This window comes from Geotrypetes seraphini, chromosome 2 (genome assembly GCF_902459505.1).
Source record: "Geotrypetes seraphini chromosome 2, aGeoSer1.1, whole genome shotgun sequence".
Taxonomy (NCBI): domain Eukaryota; kingdom Metazoa; phylum Chordata; class Amphibia; order Gymnophiona; family Dermophiidae; genus Geotrypetes; species Geotrypetes seraphini.
Genome location: NC_047085.1, coordinates 490,378,948 through 490,404,421, shown reverse-complemented (window position 1 = coordinate 490,404,421; position 25,474 = coordinate 490,378,948). Strand labels below are relative to the sequence as shown.

The 25,474-nt window shown below is 43.4% G+C and overlaps 1 protein-coding gene across 5 annotated transcripts in view; it reads left to right on the top strand.

The window, feature by feature from the left end:
• The window catches only part of HYKK (hydroxylysine kinase), a 33,401-nt gene extending 8,493 nt beyond the window's left edge, over positions 1-24,908 (top strand). For 2 of the 5 annotated variants that reach the window (XM_033931845.1, XM_033931847.1), the window contains exons 2-5: positions 9,994-10,344; positions 14,418-14,563; positions 21,904-22,087; positions 24,184-24,908. In XM_033931845.1, the coding sequence (XP_033787736.1) occupies positions 10,011-10,344; positions 14,418-14,563; positions 21,904-22,087; positions 24,184-24,653 (1,134 nt within the window). In that variant the 5' untranslated portion in view covers positions 9,994-10,010 and the 3' untranslated portion in view covers positions 24,654-24,908. Of the gene's footprint in view, positions 1-1,657; positions 1,796-2,177; positions 2,342-3,354; positions 3,458-9,993; positions 10,345-14,417; positions 14,564-21,903; positions 22,088-24,183 lie in introns of those variants that run through there. The other 3 variants (XM_033931844.1, XM_033931846.1, XM_033931843.1) reach the window with 3 other exon arrangements.
• The last annotated feature ends 566 nt before the right edge of the window (positions 24,909-25,474 follow it).

Genomic DNA, 25,474 nt, shown 5'->3' with positions numbered 1-25,474 from the left:
TGTAAAGTTATCCATTATGGTATGTATTTAATTATTGTGAATGAAGGCGTGGCCTAGAGCAGTGTTTTTCAACCGCTGTTCCGCGGCACACTAGTGTGCCGCGAGATGTTGCCTGGTGTGCCGTACGGTCAGGGCTGCCATCAGGGCAGTACCACCAGTCTAGGGAGAGGGGCGGTCCGCTCCATGTGGACAGGAGAGAGCTGGACGGGGGACCCGCGGAGTTCAATACATCTCGAGCCGTGAGGCTCGTCTTCTGTTCCTGCCTGCCCTGCAGCTAACATATAGCCGATCGCAAGCGTTCCCCGATGTAGTCGATGCCTGGCTGGCCTAGAACGTCCTCTCCGACGTTAGAATTGACGACGGGTGGCGAGAGTTGGTCGGCCCCGCGGGGAAGAGAAGCAGGGAGAACTCGGTGCCGGCCTGTTCCCGATGGTGGCAGTGGCAGCCTATTCCCCAGTGGCGGTGGCAGCATTATAAAATACTTTCTTTGTGTTTATTTGATTCCTATTCAAGAGAATTACTTTATATATAGTCAATATAGGCACAGAGTTAAATTTTTTAACATTTTCTCGTGATTTTTTTCATGAAACAAGTGTGCCTTTGCCCAAAAAAGGTTGTAAAACACTGTTAGAACTACAGCCTCCGCACCCTGAGGTTGTGGGTTCAAATCCTATGCTGCTCCTTGTGACCTTGAGCAAGTCACTCAATCCTCCCCTGCCCCAGGTACGTTAGATAGATTGTGAGCCCACCGGGACATATAGGGAAAATGCTTGAGCACCAGATTGTAAACCGCTTAGATAACTTTGATAGGTGGTATACAAATACCTAAAATAATAAATAAATAAATCCTCTATGTAAGGAGGAATTGCTCACCTGAGGACAAATAAAATTATGAGGCAGTCGGTGTAGTGGCAGAAGGTTAAAGGAGAAGGGTCACAGTGGAAGCGCACACTATCTGGTTGTGAAATTTGAGCCAGGAGTGGGGAAGAAAGCGCCTGGAAGCTAGTCCTCGAGTCCCGGGTAGCATAAGATGAGACACCATTCCCTGTGTATAGTCTTGCAGACTTTGGGGGAGGGGAAAGCAATGGGGAGAGAAAATAGGTCTAGCCCAGTGGTCTCAAATGCGCGGCCCGGGGGCCACATGCCGCTCGCCAGGTCCTATTTTGAGGCCCTCGTTATGTTTATCATAATCACAAAAGTAAAATAAAATAGTTTCTTGATCATATATCTCTTTAGCTATAAATTACAATATTATTATATAGACTTAGCCAAAAGGAAAGATTTATAAACTATAAAGTTTTTTACCTCATGCAAAATTGTCATTTCTTTAATAAGACATTAACTATTTTTTCTGCGGCCCTTCAAGTACCTACAAATCCCAAATGTGGTCCTACAAAGGGTTTGAGTTTGAGACCACTGGTCTAGCCAGTTCAAATGCAGGCGATTGGCTACTCTAGGACTGGCTACTTAACAGCTGATTAGGTTTGAACCTGCAGGGGCAGTTGGCCCCCCCCCCCCCCCCCCCCCAAATCCTCAAACTACTGGATGTCGTTGGGTAAGCTTCAGTTAGCATGGGCTGACTACAAATGGTTAATGGTCTCAGCTTTTTATATGCTTTTGCTTTCCTCTCCTTGAATAAATTAATGAAACTGGTTAGGCATCCTGTGGAAAGAACCCTGGGCCCTGATCCAGAAGAGGAAGGTCTTGACGTAGAGGCAGTATTTTACTAACAGGACCAAAGATCGCCAGATGAAGCTGGATGCTCTTTCCCTGCTGACAGAGGATGGACTCTGAGGTGAGGCTGTACCTTGCTTCAGCTCTTCTGAAATGCGGTTTTCCTGCTGGGTTTTAGTGGAAATTATAAAAGCCCATGTAATAAGAATAGGGTAGAACTCTGCATTCAAGTTTTAGAACAGATTTCTAGCTGTGTGTTAACAGTTAACTTACTAATGGTTTCCATATGTGACCTCTCCAAAGAATGCCTCTGCTACAGAGCAGGAGGAACCGGATTCTTTCAGGAGTCACTGAGAGAGTGTGTATATGTGATGTGGATAGAAGAAATCGGTGGGAGAATTTGGATCTCCGTTGCCTGATTGGGAGGGAGAACAGTATAAAAGAGGCACGAGATCAAGACTTTTGGTTATTCTGATTCTCCAGCCAGAGCCCTAGTACTGAGGGAGACTCCTGAAGGTACTGACTGCTTGTGGAGGAAAAAGTCAGAACAAACCACAGATTGAGAGAAGAGAAAGTAGAACCTGGAGAGTTTCACTGAGAGAGAATATAAGAGACTTTACTTTTCCAAGGAGTCACCAGGAGAGAAGAGTAAGGAGTGTGGGAAACTGTGAGTGAAAAGACCCTGGTTCTTGCAGAGCCTATGAGGAGTGATCCAGCTTGGCAGGAAAGATACAGTAGTCCTGGGCTGAGGAAAGAGGGTGGGGCCCTGGAGCAGCTCAACACGTGTACAAAAGAGTGGAGGGAACAGATTGGAGAACATAACTGAAGTGTTCTTGAAGTGACTTAATCATGAATGACTTGTAAAACAGTTTCAATATTTTCACGACAAGAAACTAAATAGGTTATGCTTTGATTTTGCAATCAGGTTCAAGTAAATTGCCAATTATCAATTGCACCTTGGTCTCGGCTTGATTCCCTTGGTAAGAGAATAAAATAAGTACTGAGGGCAAGATTATTGAAAGTTTAACACCGTTACTAAACTCTTTTCTGGTGGTTTAGTCTGTATGCAGTTTAGTGGCAGATTATCAAAATGGATTATCTCCGTCTTTAGCGAGGTTTCTAGCAGTCTCCAACACTGACATGCAAATGGGCTCTTCAACATTGAAATGAGCCCTCCGGTGGATTCTTTAAAAATGCCGAGCCATTTTCAAAATGTGGCATTGGCTTTTGGCGACAAAAAAAGCGACTGGTCCAGGGTTGCTGATTGGTGTCGGAGACTGCTAGAAAGCCCTGTGTTGTGATGCAGCAGGAGAGATGCTCATTCTCTCTGCTGCATAACAACACTCCTTCCCTAAAATCCTGGCCGCGACCCCCCTCTACAGCAGGAGAGATGCCCACCTGAACTGACATCTCTGCCACACCTTTTCCTCTTACCTAAACAGATGAGCTGTATGGAGGTGGACATCCTCATCTTGGGATGCACCGGGGAGGGGCCTGAGGCTCAGATTGGCCCAGGGTGTTTAAGGCCCCTCCTACAGGAGGCCTTAAACATCTTGGGCCAATCAGAGCTTCAGGCCCCTCCCAGGATGCATCGGGAAGAGTCCTAGGGCTCTGATTGGCTTGGACACCCCATAGGAGGGGCCTTAAATGCCCTAGGCCAATCAGAGCATCAAGCCCCTCCTTGGTGCATCCCATGATGCACTGGGGAGGGGAATACCCATTTTAGAAGACGATGTAGCAGCTGTGATGAGGATGTCTACCTTCGTCCGGCTCATCTGTTCAGGTAAGGAGGAGGGGTGCGGCGGGAAGGAGGGGAGGTCATTACTAGTGGGGAAGCGATTGAGTCGCAGATGGTAGTTTAGTGCAGCAAAAGAGAGTGGGCATCTCTCCTGCTGCTGGGGGGGGCATTTGGGTCAGGTTGCGGCTGGATTTTAAAAATTTAATGCAGCAGGAGAGAGTGGGCATCTCTCCTGCTGCATCACAAGACAAGGGTAGTGGGTTGTTTATTTTTTACGGTGGTTTTTTCTGCGCATGTGCCCATCAGCGATGGAAATCTTTGCTGCTGTCCGTCGATCTTATTTGCATGCACAATTTTTTTAATGCAGGTTTTTGAAAATCCTGGCCCGAGTGTGGTGATTGAACCCCAGGATTGTGATCATTTAGCCTACTGGAGTAAGTCTGGCCCTGGGCTATGCCCAGCTCAATAGAATTTAAAACTTCCAAATAAATTTTCTTTCTATAAACCCTGGTCACGGGTGCCTGACCCAAAGAGCTGACCGGTGCCCACAGACTGTGTGTGAGTGAGACCATGGTTACAAAAAAATGGGGCAAAAGGATTACAAATTCCCAGAGAGACACAATAGTGATGACAAAAGCAGAAAAAGTCTACAAACTGTTGACTTGCCTCCAAGAGATAAACAGAGTGGAAAGACCATGGTGGAAGTGCCTAATGAAAATTATGCGTACCAATGGGGCAGAGAATGGACAGGAAAAGACTGTTATAAAAATGGTGTCCATTCCCAATGGCGGTAAGCGTCAGGGGAAGAGGTGTTTCCCCACTAGATTTAGACACATGAGGGAGAGATGTAGTGACATTAGTGGAACGTGTGTGTGTGTGTGTGGGGGGGGGGTCCTGGTGGGAGAGAGGAGACCATAGACCGAAAACACACACAAATTTTCCAATTCCATATGGAGCGGAAGTGGGAGAAGAAGTGTGAACACCTCAGCTGCAAACATGAGATTAATTATGATGCACTGATTGATAGCCCAAATCGAGATCTCTGTGGAGAATGGAAGTCCTGTGGGCCAGATTATCTGCGATGGGTGTGAAGTCTGGGGAGTTGAATTGCCCTTACATTTATGCTGTCAAGTTTGCAGCAGGAAGTTTTTCCAGCAAGAGGGAGCATCTGAATCATTGAGCCCCTCTCTGGGAGGGGAAGACACCTCAGGAATAGAGACTGGAGGAGAGACCAATCCTGGGAGTGTTGAACCCAGACCTGTTTGCATACCCATCCAAGGGAATTTGGTTTGGGGGATTGCAAACCTGGGCAAAGGCCCCTCTACGTCAGCGAAAGAAGAGGAGGGAGTTAGGTACACAGCCTCGCCCACCTATTGACTAAACAGGAATTTGGGAGAAGCTTGCAGTTACAGTGTTGGCAGTCAGAACTGAAAAAAGTTTAAAGATTTTTAAAACAGAACTGAGGCCAGGATTCTCAAAAAACCACGTTAAAAAGCGATGGTCTGCTAACGCAGCATTTTGATAGTAAATGAAAAAAGGTGAGACATTCTCAAAAAATCACGCATGCAAATGAGTTCAGCGGACAGCAGCGAAGATTCGCTAAATTTGCATGTGCCCATTGCTGGTAATAGGAGGGGGCCTTAGGCATCCAGGCCAATCAGAGCCTTAGACCCCTTCCTGGTACATCCAGGGAGGGCCTGAGGCTCTGATTGGCCCATATTGTATATCAATCAGAGCCTCAGGTGGAAGTGGCCTTATACAACCTGGGCCAATCAGAGCCTCAGGCCCCTCCCCGGTGCATTCCAGGATGTACCGGGGAGGAGTAGCCCATTTTGGAAGACGCGGGCCAGCTGGGTGGAGGGAATCCGTGTCCCTTAGGTCACGCATCTACATGGAGGTAAGGGGGGTGTCAGAGGCGGAGGGGGGTGTTATATGGTAGCGGGGGAGAGTGGCATCTCTCTCGCTATGGGGGGTATTTGCGGCGGGAGAGAATCGGCATCTCTCCCACTGCAAGGGGGGTAGCAGCAGCTGCTGGGGAGGCGTGTTGTGATGCAAGGGGAGAAAATGAGCATCTCTTCTGCTGCATCACAACAAAGCTTTTTAGCAGTCTCTGATACTGCCATGCTGGGTTTTAAAACAGTGCAGTCACTGTACCAGCCCTCCTGGACCAGTCACTTATTTTTGTAGTTAAAAGCCAATGCCGTTTTTGGAAAATGGCTCGGCAATTTTTAAGAATCCACAGGAGGGCTCGGCTCAATGTTGAGGAGCCCATTTGTATGTCATTATCGGAGACTGCTAGAAACTTCGCTAAAGACAGAGATAATCCGTTTTGATAATCTGCAGCTAAAATGCGTGCAGGCTAAACCGTCGGAAACCAGTTTAGCAATGGTGTTAAAGTTTTGAAAATCTGGGCCTGAGAGTTTTAAAGGTTCCAGAAGACGATGAGCTTATGGTTTTGGATATCTGAAACATAGACTAATACTGTTGGGTTAACTGTATAAGTATCAAGGGTGGAAATATTGAAATTATTGAAAGCTATTCATGGCAATTTGCTTTATGATTAGACCTATGTACACAGTTCAAATAAACCTGTGTAATGTATTAGCCAACCTTGTTCACAGAGGCTTTTTTGGATTTTTCCTGGGGAAGAAAAGGGTAAACCTACCTGCTAACACTTATTTTCTCCAGGTGGAGGCACCTTGCTATCAAAGTGAGGGACCGACAGAGACTGCCTTTGGGGGACTACAGCTAGGTCGAGCCCCAGCCCCAGTGCCACCCTGAACGGGGCGTAACATTTAGTAAAACAATAAAAGGCAGACTGTTTTTAGTAGTTTTCACTCTAGTGCAGTGGTCTCAAACACGCGGCCCGGGGGCCACATGCGGCCCGCCAGGTACTATTTTGAGGCCCTCAGTATGTTTATCATAATCACAAAAGTAAAATAAAACAGTTTCTTGATCATGTGTCTCTTAGCTATAAATGACAATATTATTATTAAGACTTAGCCAAAAGGAAAGATTTATAAACTATAAAGAGTTTTACCTCATGCAAAATTGTCATTTCTTTAATAAGACATTAACTATTTATTTCTGAGGCCCTCCAAGTACCTACAAATCCAGAATGTGGCCCTGCAAAGGGTTTGAGTTTGAGACCACTGCTCTAGTGTACTATGCACAGTGGTACATCATTGATCTCCAGCGGCCAATGCTTACATTTGCCTATTGCCTGCTTATCCCCCCCCCCCCCCAATAAACACCATATCAGAAGATACCCATGTATTTTTTCAACTCCTCTAGTATCCCCTTCTATCTGGCACCTGGGACTATGCCCCCCTCCCATCTGTATACCACTAGTTGTTTGCTAAAACTAACGGAAACATCAGTGCTAAAATGAAAATAAAGTTTATTAACTGTATTATAAAGAAAATATAATTCACTTCAGAATTTAAAAAGTTCTTACTGTTAAAAATAGGGAAATGGATCTAAATAAGGGTTATACTATTTTCTCATGCTTCCAGAACATGCCCACTGCAAATGAAAACTAGTATCCTGAACTAGGTATCAGAGAGGGCTCTTCTGAGCGAACACTGAAGTAGAATTTTCCATTCCTGAGAACATAAGAATAGCCTTACTGGGTCAGACCAATGGTCCATCAAGCCCATTCGCACAGAGGCCAATCCAGGTCACTAGTACCTAGCTAAAACCCAAGGAGTAGCAATATTCCAGAGCTGAGATTGTGATGTCATGCCTCATTCCACAGTGCCTCAGAGCCAACCTCATCAGTGATGTTATAATGGCTTAATTGTCTTATACTTGGCTCACATAAGAGCATAAGAATAGCTTTACTGGGTCAGACCAATGGTCCATCTAGCCCAGTAGCCTGTCCTCACGGTGGCCAATCCAGGTCCCTAGAACCTGGCCAAAGCCCAAGGAGTAGCAACATTCCAGAACCCCAAAGAGTATCAAGATTCCAGGCAGAATCTCAAAGAACAGCAAGATTCCGGAACCCCAAAGGGTAGCAACATTCCATGCAGAATCCCCAAAGAGTACCAAGATTCTAGAATCCCAAGGAGTAGCAACATTCCATATTACCGATCCAGGGAAAACAGTGTCTTTCTCAATAACAGACTATGGACTTTTCCTCCAGGAAACTGTCCAAACCTTTCTTAAAACCAGCTACGCTATCCGCTCTTACCACAACTTCTGGCAATGCGTTCCAGAGCTTAATTATGAGTGAAAAAATATTTCCTCCTATTGGTTTTAAAAGTATTTTCCTGTATCTTCATCGCGAATCCCGTAGTCTTTGTAATTTTTGACAGAGTGAAAAATCGATCCACTTCTACCCATTCTACACCACTCAGGATTTTGTAGACTTCAATCCTAGCTCCCCTCAGCCGTCTCATGTCCAAGCTGACGAGCCCTAACCTTTTTAGTCTTTCTTCATACGAGAAGAGTTCCATCCCTTTATCATCTTGGTCGCTCTTTTGTGAGCGTTTTGTCTTCTATGTTTTTCTGACACAGTTGTACCCCCATCTTATTTAACTTACATTTTATTTTAGGAGTGAATCTTTTGAATGCAGGTCTTTGTTGGTTTATACCTCTCTTGATAGGGAGGTGCAGAAGGATATGACTTACAAAATATATTTCTCTGTCGAAATTGTCTATGGGGGGGCTCATTTTCAAAAAAGATAGACGTCCACAAGATGGCATAAACTGGCACTTGGACATATCTGAATTCAAGATAGCAAGGGACAGGCATGTGGGATCTCTTAGAGCGAGGAGAAGATAGCGGATGTTGTGGATGGGTAGACTGGATGGGCCATTCGACCTTCATCTGCCGTAATATTTCTATGTTTCTAAAATATCCAAGTGGGCATGTTTGAAAATGAATTTCTAGACATCTTTTTTGTTGTTTTGTCTCCAGAGCATCAAAATCTTAAGGGTGTGTGTTAATAATAATAATAATTTATTTCTTATATACCGCCAAAGCCATAGAAGTTCGAGGCGGTTTACAGTGAAGAAGAGCTGGACAATCAGTGAATGGGTACAATCAGAGAAAAGGTACAATCAGCAAGTACAATCAGTAAGTGGAACAATCAGCAGAATAGATACAATTAATAGAGGTAAGAAGGGGGACTGGAGCAATGTAAGGGTCAGGAGAAGGTGAGCGGGAAGGGAGGAGAAAGGAGGTCTAGGGGGGAAGGGTAGGGTAGGAGTCTTGGGTTACAAATCAGTTAAATAGATTAGTTTTTAATAATTTTCTGCAGTTTAGGTAGGATGAAGAGCATGAGAAAATATTACACAGCCAGTTATTTAGATGACCTGCTTGGAAGGCAAGAGTTTTGTTCAGGTGTCTTTTGTAACGGCAGGCTTTTAGAGTTGGATGGCTGAAGAGATGAGCTTTGCGAGTGGGTCTGGATGGACGATACATGGTAAAGTGGGGGACCATGTATAAGGGGGCTGAACCATGGATGGATTTGAAACAGAGGCAGGCGTGTTCTGGATGGGATTAGCACTTGGATGTTTTACAGCAATAAGAATTTTACAAAATGTCCAGGGCACAATTTGGAGGTTTTGAGCTAGACCTGATTTTAAAACGTATAAGAGCCAAAAAGATATCCATAGAAACATGATGGCAGATAAAGGTCAAATGACCCATCCAGTCTGCCCATCTACAGTAACCATTATCTCTTCCTCTCTCTAAGAGATCCCACGTGCCTATCCCAGACTTTTTTGAAATCGGACACAGTCTCTGTCTCCACCACCTCTTCCTAGAGACTGTTCCACGTATCTACCACCCTTTCTGAAAAAAGTTTTCCTTAGATTATTCCTGAGCCTATCACCTCTTAACTTCATCCTATAGCTTCCTTTCAAATGAAAGAGACTTGACTCATGTGCATTTACATCATGTAGGTATTTAAATGTCTCTATGATATCTCCCCTCTCCCGCCTTTCCTCCAAAGTATACTGATTGAGATCTTTAAGTCTGTCCTCATACACTTTATGATGAAGACGATGCACCATTTTAGTAGCCTTCTAGACCGACTTCATCCTTTTTATATCTTATTTTGAAGGTGTGGTCTCCAGAATTGTACACAATATTCTAAATGAGTCCTCACCAGAGTCTTATACAGGGGCATCAATACCTCCTTTTTCCTACTGGCCATACCTCTCCCTATGCACCCTAGCATCCTTCTAGCTTTCGTCGTCACCTTTTCAACCTGTTTGGCCACTTTAAGATCATCACATACAATCACACCCAAGCCCTGCTCTTCTGTCATGCACATAAGTTCTTCACCCCTAAACTATACTGTTCCCTCAAGTTTTTGTGCCCAAATGCATGACCTTGCATTTCTTAACATTCAATTTTAGCTGCCAAATTTCAGACCATTCTTCAAGCTTTGCCAGGTCTTTCTTCTTGTTATTCACACCATCCGGGGTGTCTGCTCTATTGCAGATTTTGGTATTATCCACAAAAAGGCCAATCTTCCTCTGTGTTATATGTTGACGGTTATTCAATCTTGATTTACATCTAAATTACCACAAAATGTTATTCATGATTTAAAATAATCTTCTATTTTCAGACCAAGTGTCATCTGTCATGGACCAGCCTGCAAATTCAAGTCATTGTAAGCCAACTCTAAGCACGGAAAAAGCTGCAGACATTGTTGAAGCAGTGTTTGGCTTAAAGGTTTCTAAAATTAAGTCACTACCAAGCTATGATGACCAGAACTTTCTTGTAAAGACTTTAAGCAATGAGACAAGTAATAATATTGCAGAGTATGTCCTGAAAATAACAAATAGTACTGACAGCCAAAATGCAGATCTGATCGAACTCCAGACATGTGCCATGATGTTTCTGAAGGAAGAAGGGTTTCCCACTGCCACAACAGTTCCTACCAAACATGATAATACAATGTCACTGGAATCAGTAGGTAATAACTTAGCTTTCTTATTACCGTATGTATAATATGACCTATTGGTTTCTTATCGTTGTCCGTCAACAAGTTGATTTGTGAAAAATCTGAACCTCTAGATTTTTTCGCTACGGGAGGAATGCTTTATGATTTTTCTGGTAATGTTTGCTTTGTTACCAATTGAAATCCATTTCTTCTACAAATGGTTTACTCTAGGGTAGAGAATGACACGGGGGCAGATTTGTCCACATCACTGTGGGATCTATCTCCATCCCGTCCCCGCGAGTTCTGTCCCTGTCCCATCCCTGCAAGCTCTGTCCTTGTCTGCAGAAGCCTTGAACCCTTTAGCACCTGTGTATGGCTGATTATCCTGCTGTCCACAGAGACTGAGAACCTCTGTTACAGATTAAATAACCCCAACTTCCTGTTCAGGATTTCATCTCTTCAGTCCACCTTAACTTCACATGCTGGGTTCAACCAGCAGTTCACCTAACTTAGGAAGCCTTTCAACCCAAATCTCCACATGGATAAAAGGATATTAACTGGATAATCTGTCAATATAGAGCCCATGTATTGTAATACCTCACACTCCTTAGTGTAACTTCTCTACAGAAGCTAATGTATCATAACACCTTTACAGAAGCTCATCTAGTGTAGAGGCTCATGTAGACCACTCTGAATTGATTCCCCAGTCATTAGTTGCGGTATAGAAGCTCTCGATAATCATAATTCAGAGGACAGCTAGCTAATAAAATAGATAACATTGTTATAAAACATATCGGGACAAATTTATATATCTAAATGTTTATACTTTGGACAAAAAATTGTATAGGGTATACCATAGGTCTCATATTAGCCAGTTCAAGTTTCCAAGCTTATTTATACAGTAGTTTGATATACTGATCAACAGGTATCTGGTTGGTTTACATTGCTAAAAATTTAAGCAATAAAAGTAAAATTAAAATGTGGCGGAATGAGGACAAGACCCTGATAAAGACGTTGACAATAATAGATGCGAGAGGAGCTTGGGGGAGGGGAAGGTCTGAAATTACGTCAAAAAATAAAATTAAAGGAAGGTACTAGGGGAAGGGTAAAAAACAGAGAGGAAAGGGGAGTCGCTTCTTAAAAGCTGTTCTCATGGTTGGAGAAAGAAACTTATCTGGTGTTTTGGTAGGCGCCTTGAAATAGAAAGGTTTTGCGTTTGGATTTTGAATTTGTCAAAAGAGAGTTTTCATGGCGTAGGTGTGATGGCATCGCTCGCGTTCCAGAGGGGTAGGAGCTGTGGCGGAGAAGATAGTGTTTCTGGGTTTTAACATCCAGAAGCATTGGGCCCACCAAGCTGCAGCCTGATATCAGGTGCCAGCCCCTTTAACGTGTGCCTGTTGGCAACAGTGATGGCTAGAAGGCCCCCCTTCTCCACCCTACCTTATTAAAAATCCCTGGTGTCTAATGGTATAAGCAGAAGTGAGAAACGACCGGCACCTATTTTGTAAATAACTTATGGATATATATCAAAACTATATTTATTTATATACCACTTATATCCTAAGTGGTTTTACATTCAGATACTTTATCATATTTCCCTATCTGTTCAATAGTAAGCAGATATACCCAGCAAATCACATAAAGTGTTTTTAAGAACCACCAGAGGTGATTTCTCAAAGCTGTGTATAATTGAGAATATTTGACACCGTTGATCGTTATCAGTCCAACGCTTTATAAAATTTCACTAACCCCTCCCCCTCCTTTTACTAAACCGTAGTGCCGTTTTTAGCATTGGCCGCGGCGGTAATAGCTCCGACGCTCATAGAATTCCTATGAGCGTAGAATTTCTTTTCCCCACGATAAAGAGTTCGGATCAGCGCTTTTTTTTTTATCTTAACAATTTGAAAAAAAATCTACATGAAAATGAAAACCCGATAAATAGGAGATGCGACATTTGTTGAATATATTGAGGTATATGGAGAACAAATTGAAACCCTAGCGCAGTTTTTAGTGCCGGCCAAAGCAGTAACAGCTCCGACACTCATAGGTATCCTATGAGCGTCTGAGCTGTTACTGCCACGGCCAGTGCTAACAACTGCATTATTGTTTAGTAAAGTGGGGGGAGGGGTGGCTAGTGAAATTTATAAAGTGTTGGACCGATAATGATCAACGGTGTTAAATGTTCTTATTTAGCCCTTTCAGGACCAAGGGACATATTTGTCCCATAACTTTAAAATCCTATAAATTTTGATTGGGATAGTCTACAGTTCTAAATTTGATATGTACGGATTCCATATGATACTGCCTTTATGTAAACAAGCTGGTTCCGACATTCATTCATTAGCGTCGTTGCCAGATTGACGAGAAGATTCACTTGCCACACTGTCCATAAGCCAAAAGTTTGATTTTTTTAAATAAAAATAATGATATTTCACAAAAAAAAAAATCAATTTTTTGGCATCTGCAAGCCCTTTTTACCATAAAAATGTCTTCAAAACCACAAAAATTGGCCTACGATCCTTATGGTCCTGAAAGGGTTAAGAACAACTTTGAGAAATCACCTCTGATGTTCTTAAAAACACTTTTCTTGTGATTTGCTGGGTATATCTGCTTACTATTGAACTATATAAGCAAGAGTGAACCACTATTATTCCTGCACCTCACCAGCACTTTCATCCAAAATAGCGCCAGAGACTAATAGTGGTAGTCTCACGGTACATGCTTCCACTGGTGTCATTTTGGGTGAAGGTGCTCACTGGTGAGGGCAGGAGCCCTTTGGGAGGGGGGGGGGGGAGTGGCATGAGAGGGAGGTTATGGTTTTCAGATTGGGGACAGGGCAACTTTGTGGGGGTTGGCTACTAGGGAGGCCCTTCAGGTTGGGGGGGAAGGCTGATTTGGATGCTGTAAGTGGGAAGGCTTTATTGGGTGGGTGGGAGCCCAAGAGGGGCTTCAAGCCTGGGGTGGACACTACTATTGCATATAGCCGGCCCCTGTAACATATGACTCAGGAGCATCGGGCCACCCCCCGGTATCCCGATATTCCTGGGCCCATTGAATAATGCTGCTTGTAAGGTGGCTCACAAGCAGTGTTATTTGCTAGAGGAAAAAGCAATCTTGTTCACTCTTTCCAAAAATACTAGGGCTAGAGGGCATGCAATGAAGCTGTTTAAATAGTAGATTTAAACAAACCAGAGAAAATATTTTTTTCACATAGTGTAGTAATTAAACTCTGGAATTCATTGCCAGAGAATGTGGTGAAATCAGTTAGCTTAGTGGGATTTAAAAAAATAAATTGCCTAAAAGAGAAGTCCATAGGCCATTATAAAAAATGGCTTGGGGAAATCCACTGTTTATTCCTAGGATAAGCAGCTTAGAATCTGTTTTGCTTGGGACCTGGGTTGACCACTGTTGGAAACAAGATAACGGGCTTCACGGACCTTTGGTCTGTCCTAGTATGGCAATTCTTATCTTCTTATGAGGTTTGGGGATACCATAGGTTAGTATTTCCTATGGTACATCAAGGTGAGGCAAACGCCCACCTTTTACCACACCTTGATAATTTTCCCCTAAACGGCAGACAACAATGTCTTTAAATATTTTACCAAATGCATTAACATTTTATAAGATAAGTGTTGCTCTCTTAAAAGTTTTTGATAAGGATTATGAGAGTTTAATTTGCAGTATAAACTTACTATTTAAGGTGAATATTAAAAAATTTAAAGATATTTATACATGACTTATGAGGTAATAAGGCAATAAGAGGATAACTGAGCCTTGAGTGACACCTCTGAAGTCAGAATACAGTCCACAGGCCACAGAAAGAACTCTCATCAGTAAGAATTTTGATAGTGTGTATTAAACAAGACTTGATTATACACACTATAAAAATTCTTACTGATGAGAGTTCTTTCTGAATTGAGCTATTAACTTGGCTGTGGGCTGTATTCTGAGAAATACGGTAAGCTGTTTCAATCTTTGGATTATCTCGGGATAAAACGGTGGTGACGATCAACAAGTATATTGTGCATCTATTCCAAGTTGTGAAATTCTGGGAATAAATGTAAGTAAAATCCTCATAAATCTGAAAATGTCTCCTTCATTCCTAGACTCTGGTTCTGGAGTTAAACAGCAGTATTTGGTGAGACTATTGACTTTCCTACCAGGAATACCAATAGCAAACATCACTACAGATCCCGACATTCTATATGAAGTGGGAAAACTTGCAGCAAAAATTGATAAAACTCTTGAAGAGGTATGATTTTGCCTGAAAAAGTTGCCCCAATTTTATCTAACACACGGCCCGATAAAATCCTCTTGAAAATGACAGATTTTCTGGGCCCATAAACAATCTAACTCTGGGGTGTCAAAGTCCCTCTTCGAGGGCCGCAATCCAGTCGGGTTTTCAGGATTTCCCCAATGAATATGCATGAGATCTATTAGCATAGAATGAAAGCAGTGCATGCAAATAGATCTCATGCATATTCATTGGGGAAATCCTGAAAACCCGACTGGATTGCGGCCCTCGAGGAGGGACTTTGACACCCCTGATCTAACTAGATGTATTACCGATTGGTTACAAATTGATTGGCTCCTAATTTTGCCCAGAATATGAATAGAAATAGAATTCTGGTTTACTGAAGAACAGCAACACTTCTTCTATGGAAATGTGATCTAATAGCCTTGCTGTGGTACAATTATTATATGCAAGTACTTTCTCTGTCCCTGGTAGGTTCACAAGCCAAGCATTGTATGAGGGCAGTGAAGGGTTAAGTGACTTGCCCAGAGTTACAAGGAACTGCAATAGAAATTGGACTCAGTTCCCCACTGCACTAACCACTAGGATGCTCCTCCATTCCACTTGGTTCATAAAGCCAGTTTATTAGATGGGCTTTCGAACTCCCCTCCCCCCAGCTCTCTCCCACTTTCACGCAGGTTTTAATGTACCTGTTTAATTCCTGGTCAAAATGGCGCAGATACAAAAATTGGCCTTTACTATCGTCCCCCAGGACAGGCGGAAGACACTGACTCAGAAATGATGGAGGAAATCAAACAAGTATGCAAGACAGGCAATGTAGTTATATTGGGAGACTTCAATCTCCCAGGAATAGACTGGAAACTAGGAGCCTCCAACTGCGGCAAGGAGGCAAAGTTCCTGGAGGTGCTAGGGGATTGCTTCCTGGAGCAAATGGTAAAAGAGCCGACAAGAGGCGACGCCAGCTTGGACTTGGTCCTAAATGGTCTCACGGGACCGATAACAGAAGTAGAAGTCATGGCTCCACTGGGAACGAGTGATCACAATGTAATCAACTTTAAACTGGACATCGGGAAAGGGAAACATGCCAAAACCTTAACCACCACCTTAAACTTTAAAAAGGGTAAATACGATTGCATGAGAGCCATGGTAACAAAACGACTCGAGAAGATGGTGGACAAACTTGAAACAGTAGATCAGGCATGGTGCCTATTGAAAAATACTATTGCAGAAGCGCAAGATCTCTACATTCCGAGGATTTCTAAAGATCGGAGAACTAAAGGCAAAGGAAAAACCGGCATGGCTTACCATACAGGTGAAGGAAGCCATAAAAGAAAAGAAGGACTCTTTCAAAAAATGGAAATGCACAAAGACAACCGAAGCCTGGAACAAACATAAAGATGAACAGAAGAAATGTCACAAGGCGGTGAGGGATGCAAAACAGGACTATGAGGAAAAAATAGCCCGGGAGGCCAAAAACTTCAAGCCCTTCTTTAGATACGTGAAGGGGAAAAAACCTGCAAAAGAGGCAGTGGGACCCCTGGACGACAAGGGAAGAAAAGGGTACATCAAGGAAGATAAACAGATCGCAGACAAACTAAATTCCTTCTTTGCGTCCGTCTTTACGAAGGAGGACACCTCAACAATACCTGAAGCGGAGAAACTGTTTACAGGAGAAATAGAGGACAGCCTCACCACAGTTGAAGTGAACTTAGATCAGATATACTACCAGATCGACAAACTTAAAAGTGACAAATCCCCTGGACCGGATGAAATTCACCCAAGAGTCTTGAAGGAATTGAAGGTTGAAATCGGAGAGTTATTGCAAAAACTTGCAAACCTGTCAATCAGAACTGGTCAGATACCAGACGACTGGAAGAAAGCGAACGTCACGCCAATTTTCAAAAAAGGATCGAGAGGAGAACCGGGCAATTATAGACCTGTGAGTCTTACGTCTGTCCCAGGCAAGATGATTGAATCACTGATCAAGGATAGCATAGTTCAGCACTTGGACACACACGACTTGATGAAACCCAGTCAACATGGATTCAGGAAAGGGAAATCGTGTTTGACGAATTTACTCCAATTCTTTGAGACCGTGAATGAGCAAATTGATAGTGGAAAGCCGGTGGACATAATATACTTGGACTTCCAGAAAGCGTTCGACAAAGTTCCACACGAAAGACTTCTCAGGAAACTACAAAGCCATGGCATAGAGGGAGATATACAAAGATGGATAGGCAAATGGCTGGATAACAGGAAGCAGAGAGTGGGCATTAATGGGAAGTTCTCCGACTGGGAGATAGTGACTAGTGGTGTACCCCAGGGCTCAGTACTTGGACCGATCCTTTTTAATATTTATATAAATGACTTGGAAAACGGAACATCCAGTGAGATCATCAAGTTTGCAGATGACACAAAACTCTGCCGGGCAATCAGATCGCAGGAGGATAGTGAGGAACTCCAGAGCGATTTGTGTCGGTTAGAAAAATGGGCGGAGAAATGGCAGATGAAGTTCAACGTGGAGAAATGCAAGGTAATGCATTTAGGCAGTAAGAATAAGGAATATGAGTACAGAATGTCAGGTGCAAGTCTGGGAAAAAGTGTACAAGAAAGGGATCTGGGTGTACTGATAGATAGGACCCTGAAGCCGTCAGCACAATGCGCGGCAGCGGCAAAGAAGGCAAATAGAATGTTGGGCATGATAAAGAAAGGAATCTCGAGTAGATCGGAGAAAGTTATAATGCCGCTTTATAGGGCAATGGTCAGACCCCCACTTGGAATACTGCGTCCAACATTGGTCTCCCTACCTAAAGAAGGATATAAAACTGCTGGAGAGGGTGCAGAGACGAGCAACCAAACTAGTGAAGGGTATGGAGAAACTAGTATATGAGGATCGACTTAAAACACTGGGATTGTTCTCCCTTGAGAAAAGGAGACTGCGGGGGATATGATCGAGACCTTCAAAATACTGAAAGGAATCGACAAAATAGAGCAGAGAAGATTATTTACATTGTCCAATTTGACACGGACAAGAGGACATGAAATGAAGCTAAGGGGGGACAAGTTCAGGACTAATGTCAGAAAGTTCTGCTTCACACAGAGAGTGGTTGGCATCTGGAATACTCTCCCAGGGGAGATTATTGCAGAATCGACAGTCCTAGGCTTCAAAAGCAAACTAGATGCATATCTCCTTGAGAGAGGCATATAAAGTATGGTTGGCTATAAAATAAACCAGGTGTATACCTGGCAGGGCCTCCGCGTGTGCGGATCACCGGACTTGATGGACCGAAGGTCTGATCCGGAGATGGCGCTTCTTATGTTCTTATGTTCTTAAGGTAGGGTTACCAGATTTTCCATTTGAAAAACCTGGACCCCCTAGTAGAGAATGACACGGGGGAAAAATCTGTCCCCGTCACCGCCCCGTCACCGGCCCACCATCCTCTGCACCGCCCCGTCACCGCCGTTCCCTTCACCGCCCCGTCACCGCCATCCCTTTCACCGCCACTGCCATCCCATTCACCGCACCGTCACCGTCCCCGCTGCATCCATATAAGCCTTAGTACTGTAATATTTAGCTTATTCCTTTCTTATAAATCAAAGTTCCTGCTGCTGAACTAGAGAAAGAGATGTTCAGCTGGCAGGGCTTTGTTTATAAATTTTTATCAACACAACTAATATACTATTTTATCCTAAAGCAAAAAATAAATAAATAAATATAATTTTTTTTTCTACCTTTGTTGTCTGGTTTCTGCTTTCCACATCTTCTCATTGAATTCCTTCCATCCACTGTGTGTCTTCTCTCTGCGTCTTCCATTTGCTGTTACTGTGCCTCTCCCTTAACCCCCCCCCCCCAATTGGTCTAGCACCCATCTTCTTCCCTCCGCTCCCGCATAGTCTGGCATCTGTCTTCTTCCCACTCTGTCTTCCACATTTCCCTTGGGGGTCTGTTCCTCTCCACCCTCCTTCAATGTCTGTTCTATTCCTTTCCACCACCACCCTTCCCTCCCACCTTTACCATCTGTTCCTTTCTACTACCCTTCAGCTCCTCTCACGTGGCTTATCTATCTACCTTCCTCCCTCTTATTTTCATGGCACGTTACAATGTAATTTGTGCAAGCCACTGGAGCCTGCGAGCTCGGTCCCTGTCCCATCCCCACAAACCATCTCGCTTCTGTGCTCCTATTTTCTCCATTTCTAATATCTCCCCTATGTATCTGTCATTGCCCCTCCTGTGTCCATATACCATCCCCATGGCATGTCCCCTTTATGTCTCTGTCCCTATGCCCCATGCACATAATTTCCCCTCTTTCTGTTACCTTCCTGTGTCCAGATTTCCCCTATCTTCCTCTTCCATACCAGTGTGTCTCTTCTTTTCAACCCCATCTAGCTTTTTTCCCTCTTTCTTCCCCCCCCTGCTTCTAGCATCTGGCTCACCTGCCAGTCCTTCCCTTTCTTTCCTGCTGTGGGTTTTTCTTTCCGACTTCATCCCCTTGGCCCAGAATCCTTTTCCCTTTCACTCCCTCCTTCCAATTTGAGCCGGGATGGGAACACTAGCGATCGCACGGTCCCCGCAGCCACTACCTGCCTGCCCAATCGATCCTAGTGTTTAGCCAGCTCTCTCCCTTCTCCTCACCTTAGTTTATAGGTTTTCTTTTTCGGCGACCTGCACGCTTTCCCAAAGAGCCGCGCACGCGCGGCTGCTCAGTGTTCAATCTTCTGCTCTGCTGCAACTTCCTGTTTCCGGTTGCGTCAGAGCAGAAGATGAAACTGAGCAGCAGCGGGTGCGCGGCTCTCTGATAGCGTGCGGGTCGCCGAAAAAGAAAATCTACAAACTAAGGTGAGGAGAAGGGAGAGAGCTGGCTAAACACTAGAATCGATTGGGCAGGCGGGTGTGAGCTGCGGGGACCGCGCGATCCTTCATGCCTCACTGCGGGGACAAGACCATTCACCGCCCCGCGGGCGGTGAATGGCCTTGTCCCCGTCGCCGCAGCGACTGCTAGTTTTCTTCCCCGTTTTCGGCGGGTGACCCGCGGCTAAAATGCGGTGGCCGCGGGTAAACCGCCACCGTGTCATTCTCTACCCCCTAGGCCCGCCCCCAGGCCCACCCAGTTCCACCCAGCCCCGGCCCATCATGCCCCAGTCCCGCACCAGCCACGACCCCCACTGCCTGCTCTCGTTGGGCAGGAGGTCATCCGCACATGCACGGATGACCTCTTGCCCGACACGATGCGGAGGAAAGCTTTTCAAAACCACCCTAAATTAAAAATGTGTATAGGGGAGAAGGGGAGTTTGTTTAAAAAATTTTTAATATATTTGTATATTTATACCCTAACTTATCCACAGTTTGCCTCCCAGTGGCACAGCCACGTCTCCAATTTACTGATCTCAGCGCCAAACTGTAATACCTTCAGGAGGGAAATAAAAACCAGGTTTCTGGTATGTCAAGACAAACTCCTGACACACCTAATAACCTCACTCCATCACCAGACTATAAACGTTTCAACCAATAACTTCCTTGTAAAGTTCTGGATATGACCAGAATCTCATCCTTTTGTAAACTGCTTAGAACCACAAAGTATTGTTGGAATAAAAGAAACTAATGTAATTTAAAATGTTTTTACTGCCTTAACAACGTAGTTCTGAAGCTGGCAGATAGTTCCACAGGCAGGTATTTCCCGATTCCCCCCTCAAATTTTTGGATTTTATTTCATGCTGGGTTTTCTGTTTTATAGTCTTTTCTCAGTGTGCTGCATTTTATGGCAGCAGCTGTGCAAAACTGTCTCCGCATGCCTCCATGAAGCAGATGAATTAAAGCTCAGGTGTACAAACAGAGCCACATGAGCACAAAACACAAGTACAGTAAAACCTTGGATTGCAAGTAACTTGGTTTGCAAGTGTTTTGCAAGACAGGCAAACCATTTTATTAAATTTTAACTTGATATACAAGCAATGTCTTGCAATACAAGTACATACATAGAAACATAGAAATAGATGGCAGATAAGGGTCATGGCCCATCTAGTCTGCCCACCCTAATGTCCCTCCCCTACCTTCGCCCTGTGAATAGATCCCATGTGACGATCCCATTTGGCCTTAAACTCAGGCACGCTGCTGGCCTCGATCACATGCAGTGGAAGACTATTCCAGCGATCAACCACCCTTACTGTGAAAAAGAATTTCCTGGTGTCAGCTCGTAGTTTCCCTCCCCTAATTTTCCACGGATGCCCTCTTGTTGTCGTGGGACCCTTGAAAAGGAAGATATCTTTCTCCGCCTCTATGCGGCCCGTGAGATACTTGAACGTCTCGATCATGTCCCCCCTCTCTCTGCGCTCCTCGAGTGAGTATAGCTGCAATTTGTCTAGCCGTTCCTCGTATGGGAGATCCTTGAGTCCCGAGACCATCCGGGTGGCCATTCTCTGAACCGACTCCAGTCTCAGCACATCTTTGCGATAATGCGGCCTCCAGAATTGCACACAGTATTCCAGATGGGGCCTCACCATGGATCTATACAATGGCATAATGGCTTACGGCTTACGGCTGACGAAACCCCTGCGTATGCAACCTATGAACTGTCTTGCTTTGGATGAAGCTTGCTCCACTTGATTGGCAGCCTTCATGTCCTCGCTGACGATCACCCCTAAGTCACGTTCTGCTACCGTTCTTGTAAGGATCTCGCCATTAAGGGTATAAGTCTTGCATGGATTTTGGCTACCCAGGTGCATAACTTTTGCATTTTTTGGCATTGAAGCTGAGTTGCCAGGACCTAGACCAGCGCTCCAGTAGGAGTAGGTCGTGCATCATGTTGTCGGGCATTGAAACATCATCTATTGTGCATTTGTCCACTACATTACTTAGTTTGGCGTTATCGGCGAATAATGTTATTTTACCCCGAAGCCCTTCTGCCAAGTCCCTTATAAAGATGTTGAATAGGATTGGGCCCAAGACCGAGCCCTGTGGCACTCCACAGTATACACGCGTCTCATCATCACAACTGAGCCGATGGTTCTTCTCTCGCTGACGCTACAGGAGTGTAGTGACTGTTCTAAACGAGCGAGGTCTTGCAATACAAAAATGTATAGTATTTTGTATTAAAGTTTTTGGGCTGTGGAATGAATTGTCTTGAATTTCCATTATTTCCTATGGGGAAATTCGCTCTGATGTACGAATGCTTTGGATTACGAGCATGCTTCTGGAACGAATTATGCTCGCAAACCAAGGTTTGACTGTATTGGTCATAAGAGACCCTTCCTTGAGGTAGCAATATAGCCTGTTCCACTGTGTCAACTCTTCTACAGGAAGTAACAGGACAATTTTTTTGTAACGCCCTTTTTCTCCACAGAAATTTCATCACCCGTTGAAAAAAAAGCTGGAGCGTGGTCATTTTATTTGGAACTTACAAAATGTTCCGCTCTTAAGCCAGTATGTTTGTGCAGTGGATGAGGGGAGACTACGAGAAACAGTGGAGCAAATCATTCAGCAGTTCAAAGATAACGTACTACCAAAATTAGATCGGTTTAGAAAAAGTAAGTATTTGTCATTTTGGGCTCCTTTTATTAAGATGCGTGACTTTTCATCACGCATTAACCCCCGTCCTGGCCTAAAAACTACCACCTGCTCAAGAGGAGGCGGTAGCGGCTAGTGCGGCCGGCGGTTTAGCACGCGGTATTACGTGCGTTAAACCGCTAGTGCGCCTTTGTAAAAGGAGCCCTTTGAGTCTTGAGTACCGAAATCATAGAAGAGCACAGAAGGGACAAACTGTTCTTCGTAATATTTGATGGTAAAGTGACAGCTGTGATAGGAGTTTAGAAAAAAACCCATAATTTTAACAGGTTTGGGGTTTTGGTGAGTTTCTTGATGCTTTTGAGACCTAAATGCCCTTTTCTAGGGCTACATAGTTTTATTCCCTCCCTTTTGTTCTTTCCCTATATGTTCTCTCTTTTACTTGATAAATTGTAGTTCTACCCTTCTTTCCCTTTTTTTTTTGTTCCTGTTTGTTTTGTATTGTTTTTAAATGTTTTTAACAATGATTATTGTTTTAACAGATGTATAGTTACCCCATACATGTTTTTAATGTAATGTTCACCGCCTAGAAGACCGATTGGGCGGTTTATAAAATTCCTAAATAAACTTGAAATTTGAGAGAACACCGACCCCCCTCTTTTACGAATGCATAGCTTGGATTCCCCTCTTTTACGAATGCATAGCTTGGGTTTTAGCGCCAGCAGCGGCAGTAACTGTTCTGACGCTCGTAGAGTTCCTATAAGCGTCGGAGCAGTTACCGCTACTGCCGGCGCTAAAACCCGCGCTGTGCGTTCGTAAAAGAGGGGGGGGGGGGCAAGTCAGCTAAAATTGTGACGCCTGCAAAATGTTTTTGGCTTCCAGGGTGTGTGGCTGAGGGGCAGACAGTTGGCATAAAATTCAGCTCTGTAAGTTTTTAGAACTGATTAACTGAGAGAACAGGATTTAATCTGTTCATCCTTGATAATTCTTCCAATTGAACTTTGAAATCTGTGATAGTAACTCAGAGGCCAAAGGTTTAAATATGCTTGAATGTTGAGGATCGACAATAAATTTCAAAACCTTAAACTGGTAACCTGTACTTGGTGCCTGAAAGGGGTTTTAAAAGAAATCTGGTTTTAGAAAAAGAACTTTTTTTTGTGAGAAAAGATTGTTTCAAAGGGTGCACAGATAGGCCTTATTGTAAAGTGAACTGGTTGAGTCTCACTTAGAAGCCAAAGGCTATGGGCTGCTTATACACTTCTCCCCCCACATTCGCTGTGATAGGGAATTAACAGACCCACAAATACAGAAAAACCATGAATAATTTTTTCATATGTTATTCGCTGTTTTCTATTAAAAACCATTGTGAATATGGTGAAACCGTGAATAACATGGTGGGAGACCTGGCCTGTTCCTGAAGGAGAGGCAAAACACGGTGAAGAAAGTGCCGGGAATTGGCGATTTTTCTCTGTAAACACTTGGAATCGGCGATTTTGCTATGCAAGCTGATGTAATTGGGAGGGGGGGGGGAGGGGAGCCAGCAAGCTAAAAACCACAAATAATCGAAACTGCGAATTCACGAATATGGAGGGAGAAGTGTATACTTACCGTACTATGACTCATAGATAAATTGAGCCGCTGAAAGAAAGAAAAAAAAAAAATGCTCTTTCCTTACCACTACAGAGGGTTTCATGGAAGAATATATCATTGATTGATAAATGTGTGTGAGAGAAATTATTCTGGTGGGAGGGTTTTAGAAGGGAATATTAATGATCCCCAACGAATATGCATGAGATCTATGTGCATGCACTGCTTTCAATGAATATTCATTGGGGAAATCCTGAAAACCCGACTGGATTGCGGCCCTCAAGGAGGGACTTTGAGATCCCTGGGTTAGAGGGAAGGAGTTAAAAAGGGAAGATGGCTACTATTACTTCTGCAACCCTGCCAGCTACATTTTTGAATAAAAGTCTTGGAGGAGATTTCCACTGAGGTTGACAGGGGTATTTAAGCAGCTGTGTAGGCATGCCATCTGGAATGAGGGTAATATGTGAACAGAGATGTAGAACAAGAAAACAAATCTTAATAATTTTTTTTTTTTTCAATCTTTCTGTTCTAGGTATAAATCACGGAGACCTTAATGACCTAAATATTTTAGTAGAAACTGAAGAGTCCTCCCTTTTGAATCCATGCAACAAGTATAGAATATCGGGTATTTTGGACTTTGGTGACATGAGCTATGGCTACTATGTGTTTGAGGCAGCAATAACTATCATGTACATGATGTTAGAAAGTCCAGATCCTTTTCCAGTAGGAGGATATGTTCTCGCAGGATTTGAAAGCATTCTTCCGTTGACACCAGAAGAGAAAGATGCTTTGTTTACACTGGTGATTAGTAGATTTACTCAGTCACTTGTAATGGCCAGACACAGTGTTACATTAAATCCAGAGAATGAAAGCTATCTAATGATTACCTCAAAAAGAGGCTGGAAACACTTATTAAAAATGGTAGAATTGGGTAAGGAAGCCATAGAGAAAATCTGGTCTGAGACTGCTGAAGCATTCAAGGCTCATAAACAAGTACCATAAATCAGCTATCTTGTCTTTTCATCATTCTATACTTTTGTCTGTCTACCACAGGGTCTCTCAAAATGTGTGCCACGGCACAGTGGTGTGCCCCGAAGAGATTTCGGGTGTGCCACAAGAGATTCCAGAATTGTATTTTTTTAAATTCCTTTCATAAATATACACTAAAATAGATGATATGTTTATGTCGCGTATGTAAGAGTCTGCCAATGTTATGAGCATCTATGTGTGTAAGGATACAACCGCCCAGACAAGCATCATTCTTTGATGTGATTGGTCCTTGAAAACTGACGACAAGTAATTTTTTATTCAGTAGTTATCTTAACTTGAGCAACTAAACAATCAAGGCTTTGTTACCGTTTGGATATTATTATCTTTGAAAACTTGGATTTTCAGTTCTGACAAATTAAATTGAAAAAAAAAACCCAGAGCAACTGCAGATGGTGGATGATGAAATGCATGTTATCTTGTCGACTATCGAGCTGTGTTTTGAGTTAATTTGCACTTAAAAACAAGCACATCCATTGCATTGATTAGCAATTCTATTCACTTTAGTTTCACCGTTGTTACAATTATCCATACATAGCTTAAAGAACTTTAAATAGCTGTCAAATTTAATTTTTTGTTGGTTTTGCAATTTTATAATTTCAGTTATAATGTTTTGCAAAAAACATTTGCTTAGTTTAGTGTGCCACAAAAAACATGCTTGAGTACCTGATTATAAAAAAACGCTTAGATAACCTTGATAGGCGGTATATAAAATCCTAATAAACTTGAAACTTAGTGCCCCATTTAGAGCTAAAAAAAAAGTTTGAAAGACACTG